The sequence below is a fragment of the Limulus polyphemus genome, unplaced genomic scaffold (assembly GCF_000517525.1).
Source record: "Limulus polyphemus unplaced genomic scaffold, Limulus_polyphemus-2.1.2 Scaffold3111, whole genome shotgun sequence".
Classification (NCBI taxonomy): domain Eukaryota; kingdom Metazoa; phylum Arthropoda; class Merostomata; order Xiphosura; family Limulidae; genus Limulus; species Limulus polyphemus.
The window spans coordinates 45,233-68,681 of record NW_013668721.1 but is presented as its reverse complement, the minus strand read 5'-3'; the positions used below and the strand labels follow the sequence as shown (position 1 = coordinate 68,681).

At 33.4% G+C, this 23,449-nt stretch overlaps 1 protein-coding gene across 3 annotated transcripts in view; it reads left to right on the top strand.

Moving 5' to 3' along the window:
* Window positions 1-9,791: 9,791 nt before the first annotated feature.
* LOC106468684 (protein ABHD13-like) overlaps window positions 9,792-23,449 on the top strand; it is a 48,150-nt gene continuing 34,492 nt past the window's right edge. For all 3 annotated transcript variants that reach the window (XM_022397049.1, XM_013929123.2, XM_022397048.1), the window contains exons 1-2: window positions 9,792-10,287; window positions 21,157-21,388. In XM_022397049.1, coding sequence (XP_022252757.1) covers window positions 9,951-10,287; window positions 21,157-21,388 — 569 coding nt within the window. In that variant the 5' untranslated portion in view covers window positions 9,792-9,950. The remainder of the gene's footprint in view (window positions 10,288-21,156; window positions 21,389-23,449) is intronic.

Genomic DNA, 23,449 nt, shown 5'->3' with positions numbered 1-23,449 from the left:
CTCGTGGTGGGCAGAGCACAAATAGCCCGTTGTGTAGCTTTGTGCTTGACTACAAACAAATTTTTCGTCAGTGTATGAAATTTATTATGATTTCATTTCGGTTATTATTAGCTAACAGCAGTTACCTTAAGTGGAACAGCGGTAAGTTTTCGGATTTACAATGCTAAAATTAGCGGTTCGATTCCTCTCCCGATGTGGCTTTACTATAAGAAAACACACATACACACACTCTTTGACATCATAATTTAATGATTATAACTTGTCGATTTTATGTATGGTTGTTTCTTTTTCGTAAATCTGCAAACATTCCGCTGTGCCACTGGAGGGGGGGGGGCGCACTGACGAAAAGAGAAATATTGATTATTTTTCACACCTTAGGTAATGGCAATATGTTATTGATGATATTAAACAAAACTGTGGCACATCACATGCAGTAGCATCGAAGAGTAACGTTTTTCACTAGTGCATGACATTAAAATGACAACTAGTACATTATCAGTTAAGAAGGGTAAGGCATTTCTTTATTCTGTGCATAAATACAATAAGACTAGTAAACTAAAAAATAGAGAGAGAGAGAGAGAAGGAAGCGCTCACATAAGTGCTACAGGTAGGATACGATACACAGGAATCACTGTGGTACTGTCACTGAAGGGGTTGAATGACTGGCTGGCACCAAGTGATCAGGGAAAAATATATATCATGGTTCATTCCTTGGACAAGATGAGATTTTCTGTGGGAAAATATGGGTAGTCCGACAGAATAATGAACGTGTGTAAAGCTTTTGCCAATTTTTTTCAAAGACCAGATCGCCAAAATAGTGAAAAAAAAATGATTATACATAAAAAAGTCAGGATTTAAAAGGCTTGTGATCAATTGAATTCTAATTGGTCAGAAGTTCAGCTAAAGATGTAGGGATGAATTTGTTTATACAGAACTGCGTATGCGTATCGCTTGTAGCCAGTGTATATCCCTTGTCCCTTTGGACATCCTGATCCACCAGGCGTTACTGGGTTTCACACACGACCAACACATAGCAATGCTTTCCACTACTGCCATTCCCATAGATACAACTAACTTTTCAACATTCCATCCGCCACTGTCTGGTTGTTACATGGTGAACGTATAACGTTTATAATAATTACAATTTACATACTTAACCTAGTTCCTACAGTAACAGTTTTTTTTCTCAAGAAAATGATGATATAAATAGCATCTCAACCACTACTATGCCTGTCGTATTCTACCCGACTTGATTATCCCTCGTATTAGTCAGAAGACCACATCGGCACTAAATATGTCAGATGTAGTGTGGTTGAAATATTATTATTACAATTTGTAACCTTTGACCGTAGGAATCCATTAACGCTCACGTCACATTTCAATTAGACTTCTTTCAGGCACAAGTTTAGTACGAGCCAGAGATGACTACAAAGTAGCACCACACATATTATACTTTCTGCCTCCAGTTACAATCTTGACTGCACCTTGTACTGGAACAATGTTAACAAAATACTTAGTAAAACTGTATGTTTAAACAAAAACATTTCAATAAGCATAAATGAAATAGTTCAATCATAACTCAATAAAACACTGGGTGTACCAAGTTCATGTTTGGTATAACATCTAAGTTACTGTGAATGAATTTCATCTCCTACATCTGATATCACCCACTGACAAATAGTTCCATATAACACATTTCACTATTGATACTGAAATCACCAGATCAGATTGTATTTTCCATCAAATGTAAAGTGAGATTATCCATTACTCTTATCTCTTCTATGAAAATCCACTATCTGCTGAACATTTCAGTCTAAATTAACACATGCTCTCATTAATATTAATAAAAAATATCAAGTTCACCCTATCTTCAAATAACAAGTGATAAATATTAAGCATCTTCAAAGGTAAGTCACCACAGTTAACTTTATATCTCAGTCTTAACATGCAGACCATATTATTTTATGTTGCATGTGTTCCTTGTGTAATTGATATATTCATGTCATGCAGCACTCATTATAACGCCCCCACGGCTGAAAGGACGAGCATGTTTACTGGGGAGGAGATTCAAACCCGCGACCCTCAGATTGCTAGTCAAGCGCCCTAGGAATACTAATTAGATTATGAATAAAATAACCTATTATTTCCTCAGTTTTGAAGATGTGAGGCTTGGTGTTTAGAGGAAAAAATTAATCCAAGTTAATTTGTTTGTTTTTCTCTTGCAGAAAAAAAAATACTGGATTACGTTGTACTAAAAATAACAGAATTAAAACTGTTCTTTTTTTTCTTTATTTGCCCCCAGTGGCACAGCGGTTTGTCTGCGGACTTACAACACTAGAAACCAGGTTTCGATACCCGTGGTGGGCAGAGCACAGATAGCCCTTTGTGCTTAACTACAAACAAACTTTTCTTTATCTTTTTTTTGCGAAAATTATTCATCATCCTCAGATCTGTCCTTCTTTCACTAGAAATATAAATTATGTTGTCTTTTTTAATAATTTGACTGAATCTTGGAGTATGCAAAAATATAATATCTCCTTAAACTTATTTTGCCTACAACCGTTGAATATAAGTTAAGCTAACACTGTAGATAATAGCTGTGATGATGGTAACTGTGTAACCGAAACTAGTCGGATGTGACTAATAATAAAGATGTTACCTTTCATTGTGCTAAAAAAGTCGTTTTTGTATTTTTTTTTATTCTTAATATAGTAGCGCAATGTGCTTGAAAAGAAATTATGATTAATACTGTACTGTGTTTTTCCTTAATATAGTGTAAGACAATTGGTAACTAAATTCACAAGTTTTGAATATTTTGGTTCAGGAAATCCAATTTATTGTTTTACCAATACCAATGAAAATTTTGGGCAGAGCTATCTTCCTTTGACGTGATATAAGTCATTTCTGTTTCATGCATTGACATTCCAACATTATGACCAACATTTTTTGTTGATCGACAATTATGATTTCTGTATATTTTAATCATGCACGTAATGGAACATACGTACACGTATTATGACATTTCATACATATTGAACAGCACCATACATATACGCACATGCAGAATTCAGAAAAACTAAAAGTTTTAGCTAGAATTTAGATTATCTTAGTCATCATACCTGCTGCTCATTAAAGTATATACCAATGCACAAGCATACTTGTGCAGACCGAGTACACTAATCGATAATAAAGCACATTTATTGTCCCAGAAAACTTTTACCGCTCACATCTCAACTATCACTACTGTCCTGCCATCTATGTCTTGCAAAAATGCATTGCAATTAGAACCACAGGAAAGATCTAGTGAAACAATAGACTTTCCACTATAGCTAAACATAGCCTGAGTTATCTTCCGTGATGTTTAAAAAGCACAACCCTTTTCACTGCCATGTACAAGCTCTTCATACCCAAAGGTACAATCTTGTATGCAAATGATGCATTTTCATGTCGTCCATAAAGATATATAGACATTTGCCAGTGTTTACCATAAAATTCTACTTGCGTTCTCGGAAAGTAAGGATATCATAATTATTTCACCTTACTGATGCTTTAGCATTCTTAGCAATAATTTTCGGTTATTTCGACTGTTAAAGTTTTAGGCAGTAATCTTATAAGAATAGCTTATTAGTTCAGAAGAAAGATGGAACAATTATTACAAAACGTCACACTGACATATCACTATAAAATATCATCCAGTAGCTCTTAATTTAAGGGTTGCAACTCCATTTCAAATGTTGATCTAGCAAAAAAAACAACCATCCTAACTGCTCTACATTCGAGTGGCTACCACACAGTGTTTTGTAGATAGTTTAACGCGAACCATCGCTTGATAGCTTGAAAAGAAACGAATGTCAATTATTTAATTCGTAGATTCTACAAGCAACGGATCAACCTAATTGTTGATTTGGCAGTTAATCACAGCCATAAAAAATTGAAGATCAACAATGATGGCATGGTAGATGTTTGGAGTAACTGTGTTGCCCCAGAATCAGCTTGCTTTCCTTGACAGCTACATAAGTATCTACACCATCTTCTGTATCATCAGCTTCGTGAAGATCATGCAACACAATGTTCTCATTGTCCTCCGTTCCATTAGTTTAACCAAACTCACATTCATTATCCAACAAGTGCTAGAAAAGTCCATAAATGTCATAAAACTTCTGCTTGTGTAGTTCAACAAACTTTCAAACTCCACTTGGTGGACTTAACTGTTCGAGAATAAGAAGTAAAAAACTCCAACCAAAAAGAAGTTGCTTCCATGTTGCAGGCAGATACGAAAGCCAATTAACACTTCAGATATGAGTTGTTTTTTTTCGCCGTATTATCATAACATCACTTATGTGGTATGATGGATTTACCCAACTGTTGACATGCAGATGTAATGAAGATGTCACTGATGCATTTGCAACTGCACTGAGAGGTGTGCCACACATTGTATACTGTGTAAGCTGCATCTCATGTCCAAACATCAACAAGTTAGGCGAATAGCCATCCAACTATTGAGCTGTTGGGTAGTGGACCATCATAACATATGGCAGATGTTCCCTCAATCAGTTTTCTTGATATTTTCAAATTTTACTAGTATATGCTTTACAGTCTGAATAACCCGTTCTTTTAAAACACTGGACTGTTGGTGATTCAGTGAAGTGATCATCTTCACCACGATATCCAATATCTCTACGTGCGTAGGGCGATCTATTATACCAACCCCATATTGGAGAATTAATGGTTACTGTAATTTCGAAATTACTACATGCAATTTGGCAATCTTTTGTTGTACACAGAAAATCAGATTTTTTAATAAAGTATATTTACTAAAGATTTGTCTAACTCAATATTTGATTATCCTGAGTGCAAGATGATTTTCATGTTAAGAATAAATATGTTTTTTTTTTCTCTTACCGTTTCATATTTTACTTACATAACTTCTATAACCTCCCAAATGAATAACAAACGATTTTTCGATAAAACTTTACACTTGATCTCTTATTATCTCTACCCTAACTGGCCTAACACTAACTGTAGCAAAACCATCTGCAGTGAAAATTAAAAAATGTGAAATAAAAATCAAAACTACATTTTTTTCTATATTCTAGAACGACTTAGAATATAATATAATACCATAACGTTTTGGGACAACATGGGACCTATTGATCCATCTCGGCTGTTCCATCCTCTAAACTAAACTAAAACTATTAATAAATAAATTTTTTTAAATAATCTTAAAGCCAGCCAATATCATTCATATACTTATCAATCTCTCACTTAATTTTATTGCCTTCACAACACCCGAAGGTAATCCATTCGAAAGGCCAACCACCCTGTTAGAAGATGACTCCTGTCCTGCCAAAATTTATATTTGTGTCCCCTAGTCCTACTATTCTCACTATAAAGTATGAAAAAAGCTGATGCATCAACACTATCAATTTCCTTTACAATCTTCAACACCTCAGTCAGATCCCACCTAACTCTCCTCATATGAGAACCCATCCATCCCAGGCACCATTCTAGTAATTCTTCTCTGAAGCCGATTGAGCAATTCAATGTATTTCCTAAGGTAAGGGGGCCCAAGACTGAACACAATATTCCAAATGTGGCCTAATCAGTGACCTATGCAATGAAATCATAACCTCTTTAGATTTGTATTCAATATTTCTGTAGATACAGCCTAAAATCCTATTTGTCCTACCACTACCAACAGCACACTGCTTGGATGGCTTTAGAGACTGCTCGACTATTACACCAAGATCCATTTCCTTCGTAACACTGTTAAGGCTATTCCCATCCAAATTATAGTTATAATTCAAATTATGATACCCACATGCGTTATCTTGTACTTATTATAATTAAAACCCATGTTGTATGTGGTGTTTTTTTAATAAAAAATATCTTAAATTTAAATTTAGATTCCTTTTCTAAATCAACAGAGCCTTCTTCACAGCTAGCAACATCCAATACCTTAACATCATCTACAAATTTAAGGAATTTATTGACCTTTCTTTCGTATATGTCATTGATGTTAATCAAAAAGAGCAAAGGTCGTACGACTGAGCCCTGAGGTTCTCCACTTGGGACAATATTCCAGTTTGACCACTTGAGGACTGCTGACTGCATCAGACTTTGAAAACCACTCCATTGTAATTTGTAACAACAGTTCAGAACACCATTCAACACTTAAATTGGCTAATAAAAGTGCCACAGGTTATATGCAGCCACATCATGTTCCATTAATAAGTAAACAGCCATGTTTCACTTTGCTGCACAAGTACTGCTCAAGCCAGAACTAGATCTCTCATTTGCTCACTTCAAAGCCTCCTTTGTGGACTACACTTACTAGTTGAATTATTATACGTTGCAAGTTTATGTTTCTGATACAATGGCTCTTACAGCTGTATGTTGTCAAGGATCTGAACATTCAATACATGAGTATCTATCACTTTTTGCTGCTGCCTGTATAATAAAGTAAAATAGAATTATACTCCTGCAACAATGTCATTCAATATGTGATTATCTTCTTTTTGTGTTTGAGTAATGTTTAGTTCTCACAAATGGGTGAACCTTTTACCATTCATATAATATTTAGTTTGGTAACGCAGTAATGGGATCAAATGGATGATTGAGTTGGACAAGGTCACAAACCATATTAAACGTGGGAGCTACACATCCAATAAAGAAACCACCACACAATCTCTCCTACATTATTAAATTCTCTGTATAATTCAGATGAATTAATTATAATGTTGCAATATGATAGGAAAATGTTATTGTTGAAACAACATAAGTAGGGTTAGGTAAATAATTTTGCGCTCGTTATTATCAAGTTTCGTTTCGCCGACAGGACTGCTGTGTTAAATCATATTTACATCAGGACTTCTAGACCTAAGTAAGTGCTCAAAAGGTCAAAGAAAATCATCAAAAATATAAAAAATACATTTTAAATGAATATAAAACTGATTTAAAAATGATTACATATATCAGTTGAAACTATCTAATTAACAATTTGTAAATAAAGTTGGCTTTCTTATAAACTTAATATGGTAAAATATGTTTTTGTTATATTCCAGTGGCTGTAAAGACAGTGAAACTGTGTATGGTGTTTTTTTTTAATCAAAAATATCTTAGATTTAAAGTTTTATAAAAGATAAACTTTATAAGAAAACTTTAAAAGAATTTGTGAAGACAAAATATGTGTCCATGCCATTTTTTCTGCCATGAACAAATAAATGTTTGTATGGTAATCACACTGCATAAAAATAATGTTCCAGGTCCCAGGATATGATTGCTGCCTTTTCAATTACATCATTCATTGACAATTATATCCACTCTAATGGCTGTGATTACACATTATTGTCCCACCTTGCAGTTTCCGTTGTAACAAGCTTTTTTGAATAGTGGCACACTTTATTCCCCCCCCTGGCTTTCTCTGCCAGACTTATATACTAAAGAAGAAAGCATCTCGAACAAATTTGGACTTCCTCGATTATTCGAGAAACTCATCACGCACGCCAACGCGCCAGCAGCGTCACGTGACTTCCGCTGTCGTAACAATACCCTTCATTGTATGTAGATGTTGGCTTTCAAGACAAGGTTTAAACAGGTTAAAGGCACAAAATTTTGTTAGAGCTGTGCATCAAGAGACTTGATACGTGTATGGTTGAATAAGGTTGATGTGATTCCATTTTATTCAGACTTTGTTGTTGTTTTTTCAAATGAAAACAGCCTTTGACTTCAAGCTGTGGGTGGGAGCTAAGAACCTACAGTGTGTGAGTGCTCATCATTTTCAAATCCTTCTTCATTATCTTGTTAAAATCACCTGGTGATATGCCTAGATTCGTTGCAATAGTTTTTAGGATCAGAGAGTTCATTCTTCATAATCACAGTCCTTTCTTTGAGGATTATAGGTCATTGGACCTGATTAGTTTGGGCGGAGTCTGTATCTATCCAGAATACTTTAGTGTGCAGATTTTTATAATTTCATGGCGATCACAGAAGGTGTTTTTCTTTAAAAGGATTTGCTATTTAACTCTACATTATTTAACAACTTATCTACGTGAATATCTTTGCTCAGAAAGGCCATAAGTTTCTCTATGGTCATTTTTATTGTCTGTTTGGTAAAAACAAGGGTGAAATAAAATTAGTTGTTCATAATTAGTCCTTTGAGAGAGAAAATACAATATTTAGTAAAAATTAACCAAATGGTGGATTATTAACAATAAGGCACATGGCAATGTCCTGTCAAGTTGCTTTAGGACCAATACCCTGAGTGCCACGTTCTCTAGACTTAAGACTGATGAACATTTGATTTTAGTTACACCCAATATTAAGTTACAGGAAAATAAATAGTGTAAGTTTAGAACATGTGTTTGACAACGAGTTTGACGAATGAAAAATATATGTACAATTATGTGGAATTGGTATAAAACTTGTTTTTTGTTTTGTTTCACATACCAGTATATTCTTTACTACATATTTTATTTTTTCTTCATTTTAAAGTTAATGCATTTAAATTGTACATGATCATTTGTAGATAACATGTATATGTCATACTGTAATCAGCTAGGATACTACACATCCAACTATAATATACTTTACATAGGAAATTTAATGACCAGCAATCTTACATGAGATACCAATTACAAATTAATTATATAGGCATAAATAAATGTATCAACTAACACAAAATACAACATAACGGTTGTGCTGGAAGAATATGAAGGCTAATAATGCCTCGAGCGTCCCTCTACTTGAAACGTTTTCTATCATATATGAAACTGTAATTGAATGCACGACGTGAGGGCTATATTATCCCCAAATTATTTACATTAATGAACATTATCAGCCAGTGACCAAAATCAATATGAATAGTAGGGGATGGAAGCCACCAATTTGAGTGTTGTTTTCGCAACAGTCAATGATTTTTTCTCTACTGAAGTCTGAGTCTCTTGATAATTACTTCTTTTCCAGGTGGTATTTTTAATATGCTTTTTTTTTTTGCAATTTAGCAGTTGTTCGCTCACACAACATTCAGAAAACTGTTACAGTGATTTCTGTAATCACGATCTCATCAAGGCTTAGCCCAAATTTCATAATTGTGATGTTTCATCTTTTCCTGAAATCCCTCTGATGGACATGCAATTTATTTTCTGGATTTTTTCCCTTTGATTAGTGAATTGTGTTAGTCAGTGTCTCACTGACATAGATGAAGTAGGTGGTTAACAGGGGTTAATTATGACGCTTATGGGCTACCAAAGAGAAGAGCAAAATATAGGGTAACTTAGTTTTAGGGTTTATGTAAACCGAGCTATTACTTGCCTTCCCTATTTAGAAACTTTGCCTAATCCTCTAATGATTTTAGGATAAAAGAAATGAGAATTAGACTGGAAAACGTCCATGTCCATTGCACAGGCACAAAAGGTTAGCAGTGGCATCGATGGTTTGGATGGCACATGGCATATTCACTGACGTGCTAATTCCAGTCTCAGTTTTTTCTAACAAATGTAATTTCATTTATTCTACAGGATTGTGGATGTAACCAAAATTGAAAGCAGAGATCTTAAAATCCTTCATTTCTATAGATATATATAATTAATACAAGTAACCCTTTAAAAAAGCAGGTTCTAAGAAAGCAATAGAGAACGAAAATTAATTTTGATTACACATCAACAGGTAATAAAAATTACATCCATGTAATATAAATTTAGTATTTTTTTTAAGCTTGCCGTTTTATGATTCCTACTTCCGTCTTCTCTGACAACATCCTTTGAAGCGGCATCTATCACAAAAATTTTGAAACGAATATCTTACGGTGGTGGGTTATTATGTTACTGTTAGTAATAGTAAACTAAGAAATTACTCGAATGGGTACTATTTATGATGTTATCTTAACGTAGTATAATTTCATATAATTTATTTTTCAGTATTAAAATTTATTGATATCATTTATAATCAATATGACTTCATTTTCCCAAATGAAAAATGCTTTCGTGCGTGCTTCACTCGATAATGACGGAAGGACGGATGCAAAGTTCAAAGCGACAACAACAAATAGTGGCACTGGTAGTGGTACCGCGACATACAAAATAACGGTGAATGACAATGTTAAAAAGTTGAAAACAAATCCAGAACAAAATCCCGATTTTGCAACGATCACTGTTGTAACCAAGATAGTCCTTTTTATTCTGAAGAAATGTTGGATAATGTGCGGGGCCTCAATTATGGTGATATTTGTTATTTATTGGTACTATGGGAGTTTTCTTGCTCTTGGTTTGCTGTTCTTTGCCTTGACAGGTAAGTTTTATGTTTTTATACTTTATTACTGTTTAGGTTTATTTTTATTATTTGAGCTCTCCTAAGGCTTTATATTCACCACGTGGCATTTTTGACTAGAAAATAGCTAGAATGAAAGAAAAAATGATTGAATTTCACTATTTGTATCCATGTTATAATATTTTATATGAACTCGAAGGCTTATTCTCTCTCTCTCTTTTTTCTAGCAGCTGTGCATGGTCTTATGAGTGATTATTACTTCTTTCTTATATGTATTATCACCATCAGTTTTATGACTTACATGTATATTAAAAGGATAGAGATAGCTTGAATGGATAATTAAAAACTTTATTAAGAGTTTAGTGTAGTAACAAATGTACATTTCAACAATATTTTTGTCATTATCATCAAATTTGAATATGTGTATGATGTACATGTAAGCTTACACCTCTTAAATCAGTGTTAAAGGATAAAGCCTACTAATATTAATAATACTATTTCACACTTCTACACCAATATTTAGTTTTACTTGCATACATCACCACTCAACATGTTCATTTGAATATGCAAAACATTTTTCGTGACTTGTACATTTTTACTCATCTTTTTTTTAATATTATAATGTACAGCATTTATATAACTTTCTTGTCAGCTGAGAAAATTATTTGCCCCTTTTACTGACTCCCATTGCCTCCATCTTCTTGAATTTACAGAGGAAATATAGCTGGTTTATTGTCTTATTTAATTAAGACAAACTAAAATAAGAAAAAATTGTGAAATTCTGATTTTAATCATACAAGATAAACATTATGATATTCTTTATAAACATGAATTTCCTTTTACATATATAAGTGATCAGAAAGTGCTTTTACATTTTAGCGCACGAGTTTCCAAAGTTTCTCAACTCAAAATCCACCTCCATAGCCAGGCAAATGGGGGGACTCGTACTCAATTGGGGTAGTAGGGAGGAGGGGGGGTTACTGTACTCTTATATATTTCAGTAAAGTCCATTAGTGCTAATATATTTTGTGCTTTTGTTTTGTTTGTTTACAAAAGTGGCTAAGATAATTATTTTATAGACAATTTTAAGATAGAAATATATTTTTTATACATTGTTCTGCTATCAATCCCAATATCTCCAGTGACCTCAAGTGGGTTTAAAACTTACAGTTTTGAGAACCAGTGTTTTAGGGAAATGTATTAATTGTAATAAGCAAGCTGAATGCCTGTCATATGATTGGAAATAATGATTAGTATTTCTTCTCAAAATCATATCGAACTAAATGTTATATGAACATGTTTATGGAGAATGACTATCCTATTTCTAGTATTTTACAAAAACAACATTTTTTATGTATATTTGGTCATCTACTTTAAGTATGGCTTGTTTAGAATTTTGACTTTTTTTAAATTTTTATGTTCACGTGTTCTCAATAAATCCTTATAGATTGAAATATCCCAAAAATAAACTGATTTTCAAAGACATATCCTACTTGGTCAACTGTATGACCTTCTAAATTATTAATTGTGATGGTAAAGACAGCGAGTTTTTTTATGAATTTTGAGGTCTTCTCGTTGGACTATCTTACTGGTTTTGGCTTTATTAGCCTGCTGAGCTGAAGAAGTGTTCTTTAATTTGGGCATTTTCAAAATTGGAATATGCTATGGGTAAAACATGCAGGTTATTATAGAATTGTAGGTGAGGGTTCTAGTTGGATTAAATTTGGGAATTTTGTGTCAATGGGTCTTCTTGACAGTCAAGCAAATGCAGTTGGGAATTTCATCCAATGATTATGATTTTTGTACACCAGCAATATCAAGCGTAGGGAGTGTATATATACCTGATTTTATTTTATTACTCGTCACAATTTCTACCAACCTACCCTCAAATCTAATTATATGCCCAAAGTAGTGCATCATCCATTTTATACATATATGACTGGAAGAATTAAAAAAAAAACTTGCTTGTCATGGCAGAAAGAACTGCCATTTTGTGCAAGTTGCATGTCGATTGGTACAGCAACAGCTGAGATATCAGCGTGACAGACAAACAGATTTTTGTCTTTATATAGTACATACTGAGTGAATTGCTATATGATTGCTTACAATATCAATTAAACATGGTACAAATTAAATAAAAACCCTTTATAAAACAAGAACTACAATCAGAGTTGGCCAGTTAGTGGTATTTGCTATTCAATTAATTGATAACTCCATTAATCAGTTACAATTGTGGGTGCTGCCAGTCATTTGTCTTCCCTCTATTCAGCAGTTAAAAAAACAACAAAATACTTGGCAGTAACAGCTGCCAGCCTGTTGCCTTTCCCTGTAATTAGAATTTCAAAAAAAAGTTGACAGTGAGGGCTGCCAGCTATTTGCCTTTTCCTCTGGTCAACAGTTCAAAATTGGGCAGAGCATAGATAGACAATTGTGTAGCTTTAGGCTTAATAATAAACATATTTCAGTTAATTGAATAGTTGAAATAATCAAAAACACTTATTTCGATAAGTTGATTATTTAACTGACTTAATCATAATTTGATTAATCAGCTTACACCAATCATTGTAATCACTGCTCATAGGTAATTGATTGTCAATTAATCCATTCATTTTGTCTAGTTCTAATTAAAATTATCTTCACAGTATTCTAAACTATGCCTAATATTGATTGTTCATACATACACCTACTGTGATTGAAGTTTAAAGAAATTCATATATATATATATATATATATATATATTGATAAGTAGCTTACAAACTATTGATTACATTAATTGTTTATAGGCAATTAAATCAGCACTATAAAACAATAAGGAATTAAATATCGTAATACCATTATCAGTCCTGGTTGTCAACTTATTGTCATAATGGATAATGTCTGTGGTAATAGCACCCAAATGCATTGGGGATATCCCATCTATCAGCCAATATCCAAATGCTGATGTCAATCTAGTCAGCCGTCATGGAAAAAAAAATCATCAGTCAAATAAGGTTACGAAGCTGAGTGCTTACACCCACAACATCTCAGCTTCTACTGTCTTTCATTGTCTATAGCCAGTTGTGGGAAGGCAGTTACCCTTAAACTTCTTAAAGTAGAAATGAATTGAAATAAAGCCACCCTAATATTTCTACTAATTAAACTCCCAACCTCCACCCTTACAAAAAGATATTAAATAGAACTATAAAATATTGAATAGAATTAAACAGAACTATAAGATATTAAGTAGAACTATATAGAACTATATATATAAACTAGATGTATTTGTGTAGGGTTCCCAAATTGTTCTGTTTCAAGAGTAAATAAAACCAAAATTAATAGTAACAGCTATTTTTTTTTTGCTTTTGAAGTTCATATGTTATGTTTCATGGTATGCACACATTTTACTGATGTCATTTTAGTGTCTACTGACTGACTGACTGACAGACAACACACTACTTTATAGTGGTGAAAGTGGGTAAAACAGGTGACCCCTCCAGGAGGCCTTTGACTCCCTTTTGGGGAAATTACATAGGTAATCCTCTGCATTAATTTTTTTTATTTATTCAGGTTTGTAACTTTATTGAAACCATCATAAGGCAAACTGACAGGTAATGGTGTAATTAAAGTTTAAAACATTATGCTACACAGAGTGGCCAGAGGTCCCAATTTTGCCAGGACAGTCCTGTTGCTTGGTTGTTTGTCCCACTGTCCAGAGAAAAGTTTTGGGACACATAAAGTGTTCCTGTTTTGTGATAAATACATCAAACTGTCAGCCACATCAAATCATGAATGTAATAGGCCTACTTGACTTACTCACTGTTTTAACATGTATTCTCCTGCCACTAAACTCTCTTGAAAGTTACAACTGTGGCATGGTGAGAAACCCAGGTCTGCGCAGGGCTTTTTAGTTAGTAGTACTGAGTAGACCTATAACAGTTGATGAATTTGTGGTGGATGGTTAAACGTCGGGGTCTGTTCTCGAGGATATTTTGATTATTGAAAATGTTTAACCTATCATAGTGTAAAAATTCTGAAAAGAAAGCTTTTTTTTTTCAGATGATTTGAAAGAAGACTTTTCTATTTTTAAAGGCAAGTAAGATGGATAGCAAATAGAGGTGGAAGAGGCAAATTAAAAGTGGGGGGGCCCAAGGTTTATTTGACAAAGCGAAGTGAAAGAATGTGTGCCACAGGTGCACCTATTATGGGCAGGGTCCAGAGTTTGGCTAAGGACCATGGAAGCTCTGGAGTTCTGGATTAAATTGTATGCATTCTCCTGGTTTTCCTGAAGTACCTTTCTTAATTTTGAATAATTTTTACTGGGACAGATTAAAAAGCTTCCTTCACTGCTACCAAAGTTGAGTGCACTATTTGTAAAGCTATGTTTTCAATTGTACATGATGGCAAATCAGACATTACAGATCACACTGCCAAGAAAAAGCACAATGACCATTTTGAAATTAGGATTAGAGGCAAGGACAAGGCTATCCTGGTTTTTCAGTTTGGAAATCTGGTCACCCTAATGCTGCACAGAATACTAAATGGCATAATATTATTATATCTTAGATAAGAAGACCTAAACTTTACAATGTATTCCAAGTAAAGCCTAACCAATGATATTTATAAAGAGATAATTAAAACTTGAATTTTCTTTTGACACTCTATTGATTGGGTTCCCATCTATATTAAATATTTAACACTAAGTGTAATAACTCAAATGCATTACCTTGCAGTTATTATAATTGAAAGTCATTTGCCAAGTACAGTATTTGTCCAATTGATGTAAGTCATTCAGATTCTTTACTACCTCAACATTCTCAATTCAGCTAACTTATTAACTAACTACATGTATGCCGCTTAACCTATCATTATAATTAATGTAAATAAGAAAAAAGCAAAGGCCCATGTAATGACCTCTAAGGCTCACCACTGGTAACTGAAGTCCAGTTTGACTGAACTCCATTAATGGCAACTTTCTGGTTTCTGCTTTATAGCCAATCTACTCTCCAATCAACTAATCTTTCCCCAGGCCTCATAGGTATGAATTTCATATCATAACATGACATTAAAGGACAACAATGGACATTTTGGCCCACTTAGGCTGTCCTATTCACTAAATTAAACTAAGCCCAAAAGAAAAGAAAATAAAGCTTCAAAGCCAGCTCTTATCATTCAAATATTTATCAAGCTTTCCCTTAAATGCATCTACCACCTCCAAAGGCACCCCATTCCAGAAGCCAACCACCCTGTTGAAATATAAGGCTGTCTAAGCTGAAGATGACTTTTTCTGTGCCAAAATTTATATTTGTGTCCTCTAGTCTTAGAATTCTTACTATTGAATATGAAAAAAGATGATGCATCAACACTATCAATATCCTTAACAATCTTAAACACCTCAATCAGGTCCCCTCTTACTCTTCTTTTTTTTTCAAAAGAAAACAAGTTTATGGATCTTAATCTATGAGGTTGGAGTCCGAAACTCCAATGAACTATGCAATGACATCATAACCTCCTTAGACTTTAATATTTTTGTTGATACAACCTAAAATCGTATTTGCTAATCCTCTATTTGAATAGTATCAAAAGCTATCTGAAGATTGGTAGGTACAGTACACCAAACCTACAGCCTTACCATCATCCAGATAATGAGCAATATCCTAAAAAAAAAAGTCAACAGGCTACTAAGGCAAAATGTCCTTGTAGTGAATCCATTTTGGCTCTCTTAACACATTAACTGACTTTGCAAAACTTCTTTTATTGGTCTCTAGAATTTTTCCCACTGCAGAAGTAAGACCAGTAAGTAGCCTATAATTTCCAGAGCAATTCTTATTACTTCCATTACAAATAATAATATCTCATGAAATGAATGTTGTTGTGGTTACAGTCTCAAAAACAATATGAATTAAACAGTGAAAATAATATATCTCACAGCAACAAAATGTGCAACAATACAAACTTTGCACAGATGAGTTTATAGTTTCACATGTGCAAAGAATAGTAAATATATATCATTTTCACCAAGTCTTTTTTTTTTTTTTTTGGAGGAGGTTGGTCCTTGACAGTAACTAAAATGTAGCCAAATTTTGATTCAGTTTTTGAAGCTGCTTCTTATGCCTCGGGTTACCAAAACAATACAAACTTTATGAAGAGGAGAGGATACTGTACACTGTGGAGATTAAAGATATTGAAAGATAAGATGTGGGGATTTTGTTTTTTAATTAAGGCCCATTTAATGTTATTCTTAATTTTTTACAAATAGTCTGATTAATTTTAAGTTATTTTGAATATATAATAATCAGCTTCGATCAATTTACTTAGATTGTGCAATTTTATACTGCATTAGGCTTACATTTGTTATCTGCATTGAGCAGATAGTAAATTACTAAGCCTATTGTTAAATGCCAAAATATCAACAGACAGAAAAATAGAACAATAGTGATAGGATGGATTACTGTTAAGCAAAATACTTATTTGTAGGCTTACTGTCTTAAAAATTTGTTTCTTAAATTATATTTATTAAAATTAAAAAGATAAAAAGTATCTGTATTAATTTAAGCCCTTATAGCTTTTGTTCTCAATTACATTGGACAAAAAAAAAAATTGCTACTGGAGAAAACTCAAGTGATTTGAAGTAATCTGATGGTGCTGATTTCAAAAATGTAGTCAGAATTTACATCACCTCTAGATTTTGACGTATTGTAATATCTCAATGTTTTATCAGTTAAATAATATGTAATCAACTCAGTACAATAGATTTATGCTGTGAAATTAAGAACACTTGGACAGTTTAATGAATAAAAGGCATACATTTATGATAACGTCAAACACTGACTGTATTGTATTGGTGTAAAATCCCAAATATGTTGTTCATACATGGTATTTGTTCTCAATATAATTGTAGCGAATTGCACCATATTTGTTTCATTTCCATGCTTACCTACTCCTCCTGGGAATTATGAAACCCTCGTGTATTCAGTTTGCTAGAGCATTTGAGAAGTACGTCGACTGAGCATAAAACAGGCAGAGTCAGATGCCTCTCTCTCAGTTGCTTGTTACTCACTCGGTTACTTTGCCTTGCTCTGTGCAAAATCAAAACAAATTCTGATCTTCTTTGCATCATACCCATGATATAATCAAATTCTACAAAACTTTGTTTTTTAAATCTTTTAAACTTTAATTCTGGAAACATAAATTCTTTTATATCTTTATAAAATCATTTGAAATGTTAGCTGTCTCCAGTTAAAGTAAAGTCTGAAAGTGCAAAAATCATCCAAACAGTTTCTACTACATTGGTGGAAAATGTATTACAGTTTCATGAAGGAAAAACATCACACAAAAGGAAAATATCGCTTACTACCACTATTTTGGGTGTAAAATTGGTGAACAAGAAAAGCATTGGGCTCCACATGTGTGTTGTACAGTTTGCACATCTGGCTTGACACAGTGGTTGAATAAGATGGGGTTGGTCTTTCAGTGCCACATCCACAGTGAATTGGGAAACAGAAGATATATCCTGTGAAGAAGACACTGAATCATCTTCATCCTCTTCATCTAGTAATTCTATTCCTGTGGTACCTTAACATAAACTGCCACAACTGATCACACAAGAAGAGCTAAATGATCTGATTCATGACTTGTCTTTATCAAACCAGCATGTACAACTTCTTGGCTCTCGTTTACAGAAACAGAGCTTATTAGCTCCAGGAGCAAGAGTTGCCATCAAAGTCTTGCTTCTCACTACAGCATGTAAGATACTTTATGTTTCTGTACAAATGTTGATGCACTAATGGAAGAATTAGGTACTGAACGTCATCCTCAAGAATGAAAACTTTTTATCGACTCATCTAAAGTTAGTCTAAAAACTGTACTTTTGCACAGTGGAAACACTAAGCCATTGATTCCTATTGCTCATGCTGTGAACATGAAAGAAGCTTATCAAAGCATGCAGATTATACATTCTTAATATTTTTAATATTTTCTTTTAAATATTTTAGCTAATTTTGTGTTATTTTAAGAAGACGGAAACTTGAGTCAGTATTCATAGTTTACAATTATATACCATGTTATTGATGCTAGGCTGGGCTTGTATTTATTTGCCCTGTTGCTCTAGTGTTGCAGTGATTAACAGTCTTGACCTTCACTTCTTTATATTAAAAATGTATTACTCTTTTATTTACATTGAGAACTGGGTCTTAAAAAAGATATGTAATAATAATAATAAATATAATAGAAACAACAGTAGATTGCTGCTGACCAGTTACCTCCTTGTGGTCATTGGTTCAAAATTAGGGATGACACTATGCTACCTGAACTGTGCACTGACAAATGTATTGTGATAGAACTCTATAATTGGAAGGAAGAGATTAAGTACTAAAAACTCTTTGTGTGTAATCATAACAAACTTTACATGAAATGGGAATAAACATTCATTAAATTAGATGCTAAAAAGTGGACATATGTTAAGATTCATGATTTACAGTGCTATTTTAAGACTTCATTTTCATATTTGACAGTACATAACAAGTTTTTGATAAATCGAACTTGTACTGGGTTGATTTTCAGACATCTTTGGTCTCTGTTCAAAATCAGATGAGGTCCAGCATATTCTCTTTAAATCAGGAATGACCCCATGGTAACTTTCTTGTGGTGATAAAGATCTGAAAAACTTTCAAAAGTATCTGATATCCAGTACATTTAGTAAACTTAGCAGTTACTAAATGTGTGTATTACAAAGTTTTGTGAGAGTTTGGCATTCTTTAAAGCAGAACAGTAGATGTTTTTATAGTTTCACATGTGCCAGAAATAATAAAAATATCATGTATTTCAGGGACTGCTCTGGACCATAGAAAGTTGGAACCAGAAAAATCACCTACCTCATAAATCTTTCATTAGTTTTCAAAACCAGAAGCAAACTTTGAACAATGTATTTGTGATGTGCATATATCCAGAGTAATATCAGGAGATTTATGAGCCTGTCATTTTACCTGTACAGTAAACAGATGGCATGTTGTGAATGGAATAGTGATGCTCAAATTTTGCTGACATCAAATGTTGATAAAAAAAAAAGCCATGTGCTAGATATTTTTGGAAATAAATTTTAAAAAATCACAAAATGCAATTTTGGCAAAGATCACAGTAGCCCCTGTGTATTTATCAAGTCTTCTTTGGTATATGTGTGGGTAGAGGGGTGTATTTGACAGTAGTTAATATGTTGCAGAGTGTGGATTAGGTTTTTGACACTATCTAGTTTGACACATACATTTGTGGTCAGGAGAACATGTACTATTATAAGACCGTACTGTTAACCTTGAACACAAAATGGTGTAAGTCTTGCCGTGAACCTCAGCTTTTTGATTTAGACTAATGAGGTAAGGTGTATGTATATAAGAGACCTGACATGTTAACAAGTGCTGAAGAATGGAAGGCTTTGCATGATGTAATACCAGTTTTCTGCTTTATTATAATGGTAAAGTCTTAAGAAAAGTATAAGTACATTCATGTGCCATATAATTTGTAATACTGCCTTATAACATCCTTTAAGATCAAATTCAGACAAGAAATTCATTGCAACAAATGTTATTGTGATACTCAGGCCAATTTCAGGTTTTGTGAAACAGACCAACCAAGTAATCATGTAAAAAAGATTTTAGGTCTACAAGAACAATTATTTATTCAAGAAATTCTCAAATATTATACATAGTACTGTTATATTGTAATTTTTGAAGAATAGAGAAGTCCTTCTCTTACTCACTTTTACTCGCATTTTTAATATTTACATTTTTCTTCAGTTTAATGTTAAACATTATAAAAACACATTTATTTTAAACTTAATTACTTGTATGTAATTTCTCTACTTCTTTTTTTTTGTTGAATAAAACATTTAATGATTTCAAACTTGATATGAATTTGACCTTGACAATAAAACTATATGAAACAAAACTAAATATCGAAGTGTATTGATAAGCAAGTATAGACAGTTACTTAAGTAAAGCACTCAAAATATGGAAATAATGAAGAGACTTACTTACGAGTAGGAAATAAATATTGATATCATTAAAAAAAAAATATGATGATTTTGGTTAAAGTTGTACATGTAGATGAAAGTTAAAAACATATACTTTATGTGTACATGTGTCATACTCTAGTTATTGATTTTAAAGATATTTCATTTTAGAATATGTTATTGCTAAACACAGAAATATGCTGCAAGCAATCTATACTTATGCTTTTGGCCTGAAAATAGCTCATGGTTACTAAAAATGGGCAATGATACCCTCTATTTCAGCAGAAAATGAAGATAGAACAAGATTTTTCATTGGAAATTCTTGGAGGAAACCTTTTATATATTGTATATATAGTACCACTTATCCAGATATCTCATAAAATTGTTTACAGTTTCAAATTAATTAACAAAAGCATGAGCAAAGTGATAGAACAGTCCATCATGCTAACCTTTCCATCCATCATTGCAACCTGTTAACCAAGGCAGCAACTGTAGTCATTCACATTTATTTATCAATCTCATAAATATACATGAATTTAAAACAAACATCCCATATACACATCACATTTGTGAAGAAAACCTTTCCACAGGTTTGGCCATTACATAAAAAATCAAGCTTTTTACTAGGCAAAGGAAAATGGAGAACAAATGGCCTAAATCTTTGTAAAAGATTATTCAGGCATGTGATGTGGGTCATTGTCTTGAAGTTACCCTTATTCAGCGAACATGCCAGAAGCAATTAAGAAACACAGTAGGTAAATACTGTAAATTTTTATACATTCTTTATGGATTAACGTTTTTCAGATGTTGCTTCCATTATACATGTATTTGTGAGGGATTTAAATTTCTTTTTTTCAGAAAGAAGTAGAAAATTAATATTTTCTTTTTTGGTTACAAATGTGACAAATTAGGAATATTATATCAAGTTGGAGACTGGCTGCTGTATCATCCTGATCAACCTCCACATTCCAGACTCTATGTTCCAGCACCAGCGATGTTTGGTTTGTCAGGAGAAAATATCCATATTAGTTCAGGTGATGGGGTTAAGATCAATTTACTTCTAGTAAAACAGGACCATTCTGTATTTGGACAGGTTCCAACAATACTCTACCTTCATGGCAATGCAGGCAATATTGGACACAGGTTGGTGTTTTTCTACATTTGAATATTGGTTGTTGGTGTAATATTTTCTATTCCTAAGTAAATCAACTTAAGATTCTTTAGAACCATAATGTGTTAAAACTACATGTTAAGAATATATCTGCCGGTGTGAGTAATAATAATAATAAGAATTTTCCCCCTATACTTGTTATCAAAATTGCATTGGACTTAAAGATATACAAAAACTATATATATAGAATGTCATTCATTCATTATATATGCATTTAATATTAGTTTGTAAAAATGCTTTTAAGGCATTGTGTTTGAATATGTGTATTGTGTTTGAATAAGCAAGAAAAAAATAATTCTGTATTCCTCTATAACCAATTTAAGTTTCAACTTTCTTTTTTTCACTGTGACACACTGAATTCAACTATACTACTTAGTGCAGCATACCTGCAAATCTTTTTTTTTTTTTTTTGTTATGGAAGAAACATATCATCTTAACTCCTAACCAATCAATAATCAGCACTATTTTATCACAATGGAGAGAGGTAATCACAAAAATATTAGCCAGTCTGATAAACGAACAAAGTAGGTTTGATTTGGTAATAAAAATATATTTGGTAATTCAACATGGGAATTATATATGTAACAGATCCGTCATAATTATATTTCTCTCACCTATAATAGATATCAATTTTGAATATTGAATATTCTGAACTTTGATATATCTCCTGAGGATAGTTCAAAAAGTAATCAGAAGCCTCTGTGTTCTGTTTTCATTGGCATATAATAACAAAAAGCTAAAAAAATTGACAATATTCTTAACTTGTAAAGAAGAAAAACAGTCTACTTCCAATATGGTACTTCCCTCTTCTCACAAGATTAGCGACTCTCATTCATTGCTGCCCTCTATATGCGAACATTTTCTTTACATTTGCCACAGGCCTTCTGCTCCCTCTTATTGGAATCAAGTGATTCCAACGTGTCTTTCATGTAAATCATCATGTGTCACTTCTCTGCCAATAAGAGCAAAGTATACTTACGTGATGCATGTGACTCCCTCTATGCACCTCTACCAAACTATCACTTCTCGTTTGGCAGCTTTTGTACTTAGATGTCTTTCTTTTTTTTCTGTCTTGCCTTAAGTTTGAGCTATAGTTATTTCTCAAAGTGGTTATAATTTTTAACATCCCCAGTTTGTTGAATGTTGCATTACTTCTATTTACTTCTAGTCGCCTTTATTTAAAACATTCACTATTGTTGTCTATTGAAGCATGATTTCCAAAGTCAATGTCACCACTTCAGGTCTCGACAGGCCCTGTATCACAGGCTTCAGGTGCAGACAACCCGATGAGAGATTTTTCTACATTTATTCACAGGGAGATTGAATGTCACATGGGTCAACCTCTATCTCCAGACATTGCCACACTTCCTCTTGAACAAGTTGAACCTGTGCAGGCTGATGAGGACTTTGATTGCCTGTTTCCTTCTGAATTTGTCTTGTTTTCCCATTCCTTTACTGAGGATTCACTTAGGCCATCCACAGTTCTTTTCTCAAATATGTGATGTTTTATCCCTTGCTCCTATTTTGTATGACCCATGTCCTTCCTTACTGTATGAACATTCTTCCCAACCCTGTATAGTTTTTCCCTTTTCCCTAATAGTCGGGTCCATGCTGAACAAATCGCCTCTCAGTTACACGAAGGCATTAGAATGCCTTGTCCCCCACGGGCTTCGGATCAGTCTGCCCTCACTTTTTATCATGCAGACTGTCCTTATCTTGACCAGCAACTGTTGGGTTCTGTTTTACCTGTTTGGGGTGAGCCTCGAATTGCCTGTGGGTTTATCTCTTGCCCAATTTTCCCACAATTCTTTCCACAATTCATCACCTGTCTGAGACTCTTCACAGAAATCTTTCACAGTTATTCTTCAACTTTAAATCTGCACTTTAAAACCATGTTGACTCAAGCTTTATCAAGCTCACCATTGAAATGGGGTGTTTCACAAGATCACTTGTAGGTAAATAACCTCACAATTTTTGCTTCATAAATTTGCCCATTCCAGACTGTACCACCCATGGATTTCATGGGTAAAGCA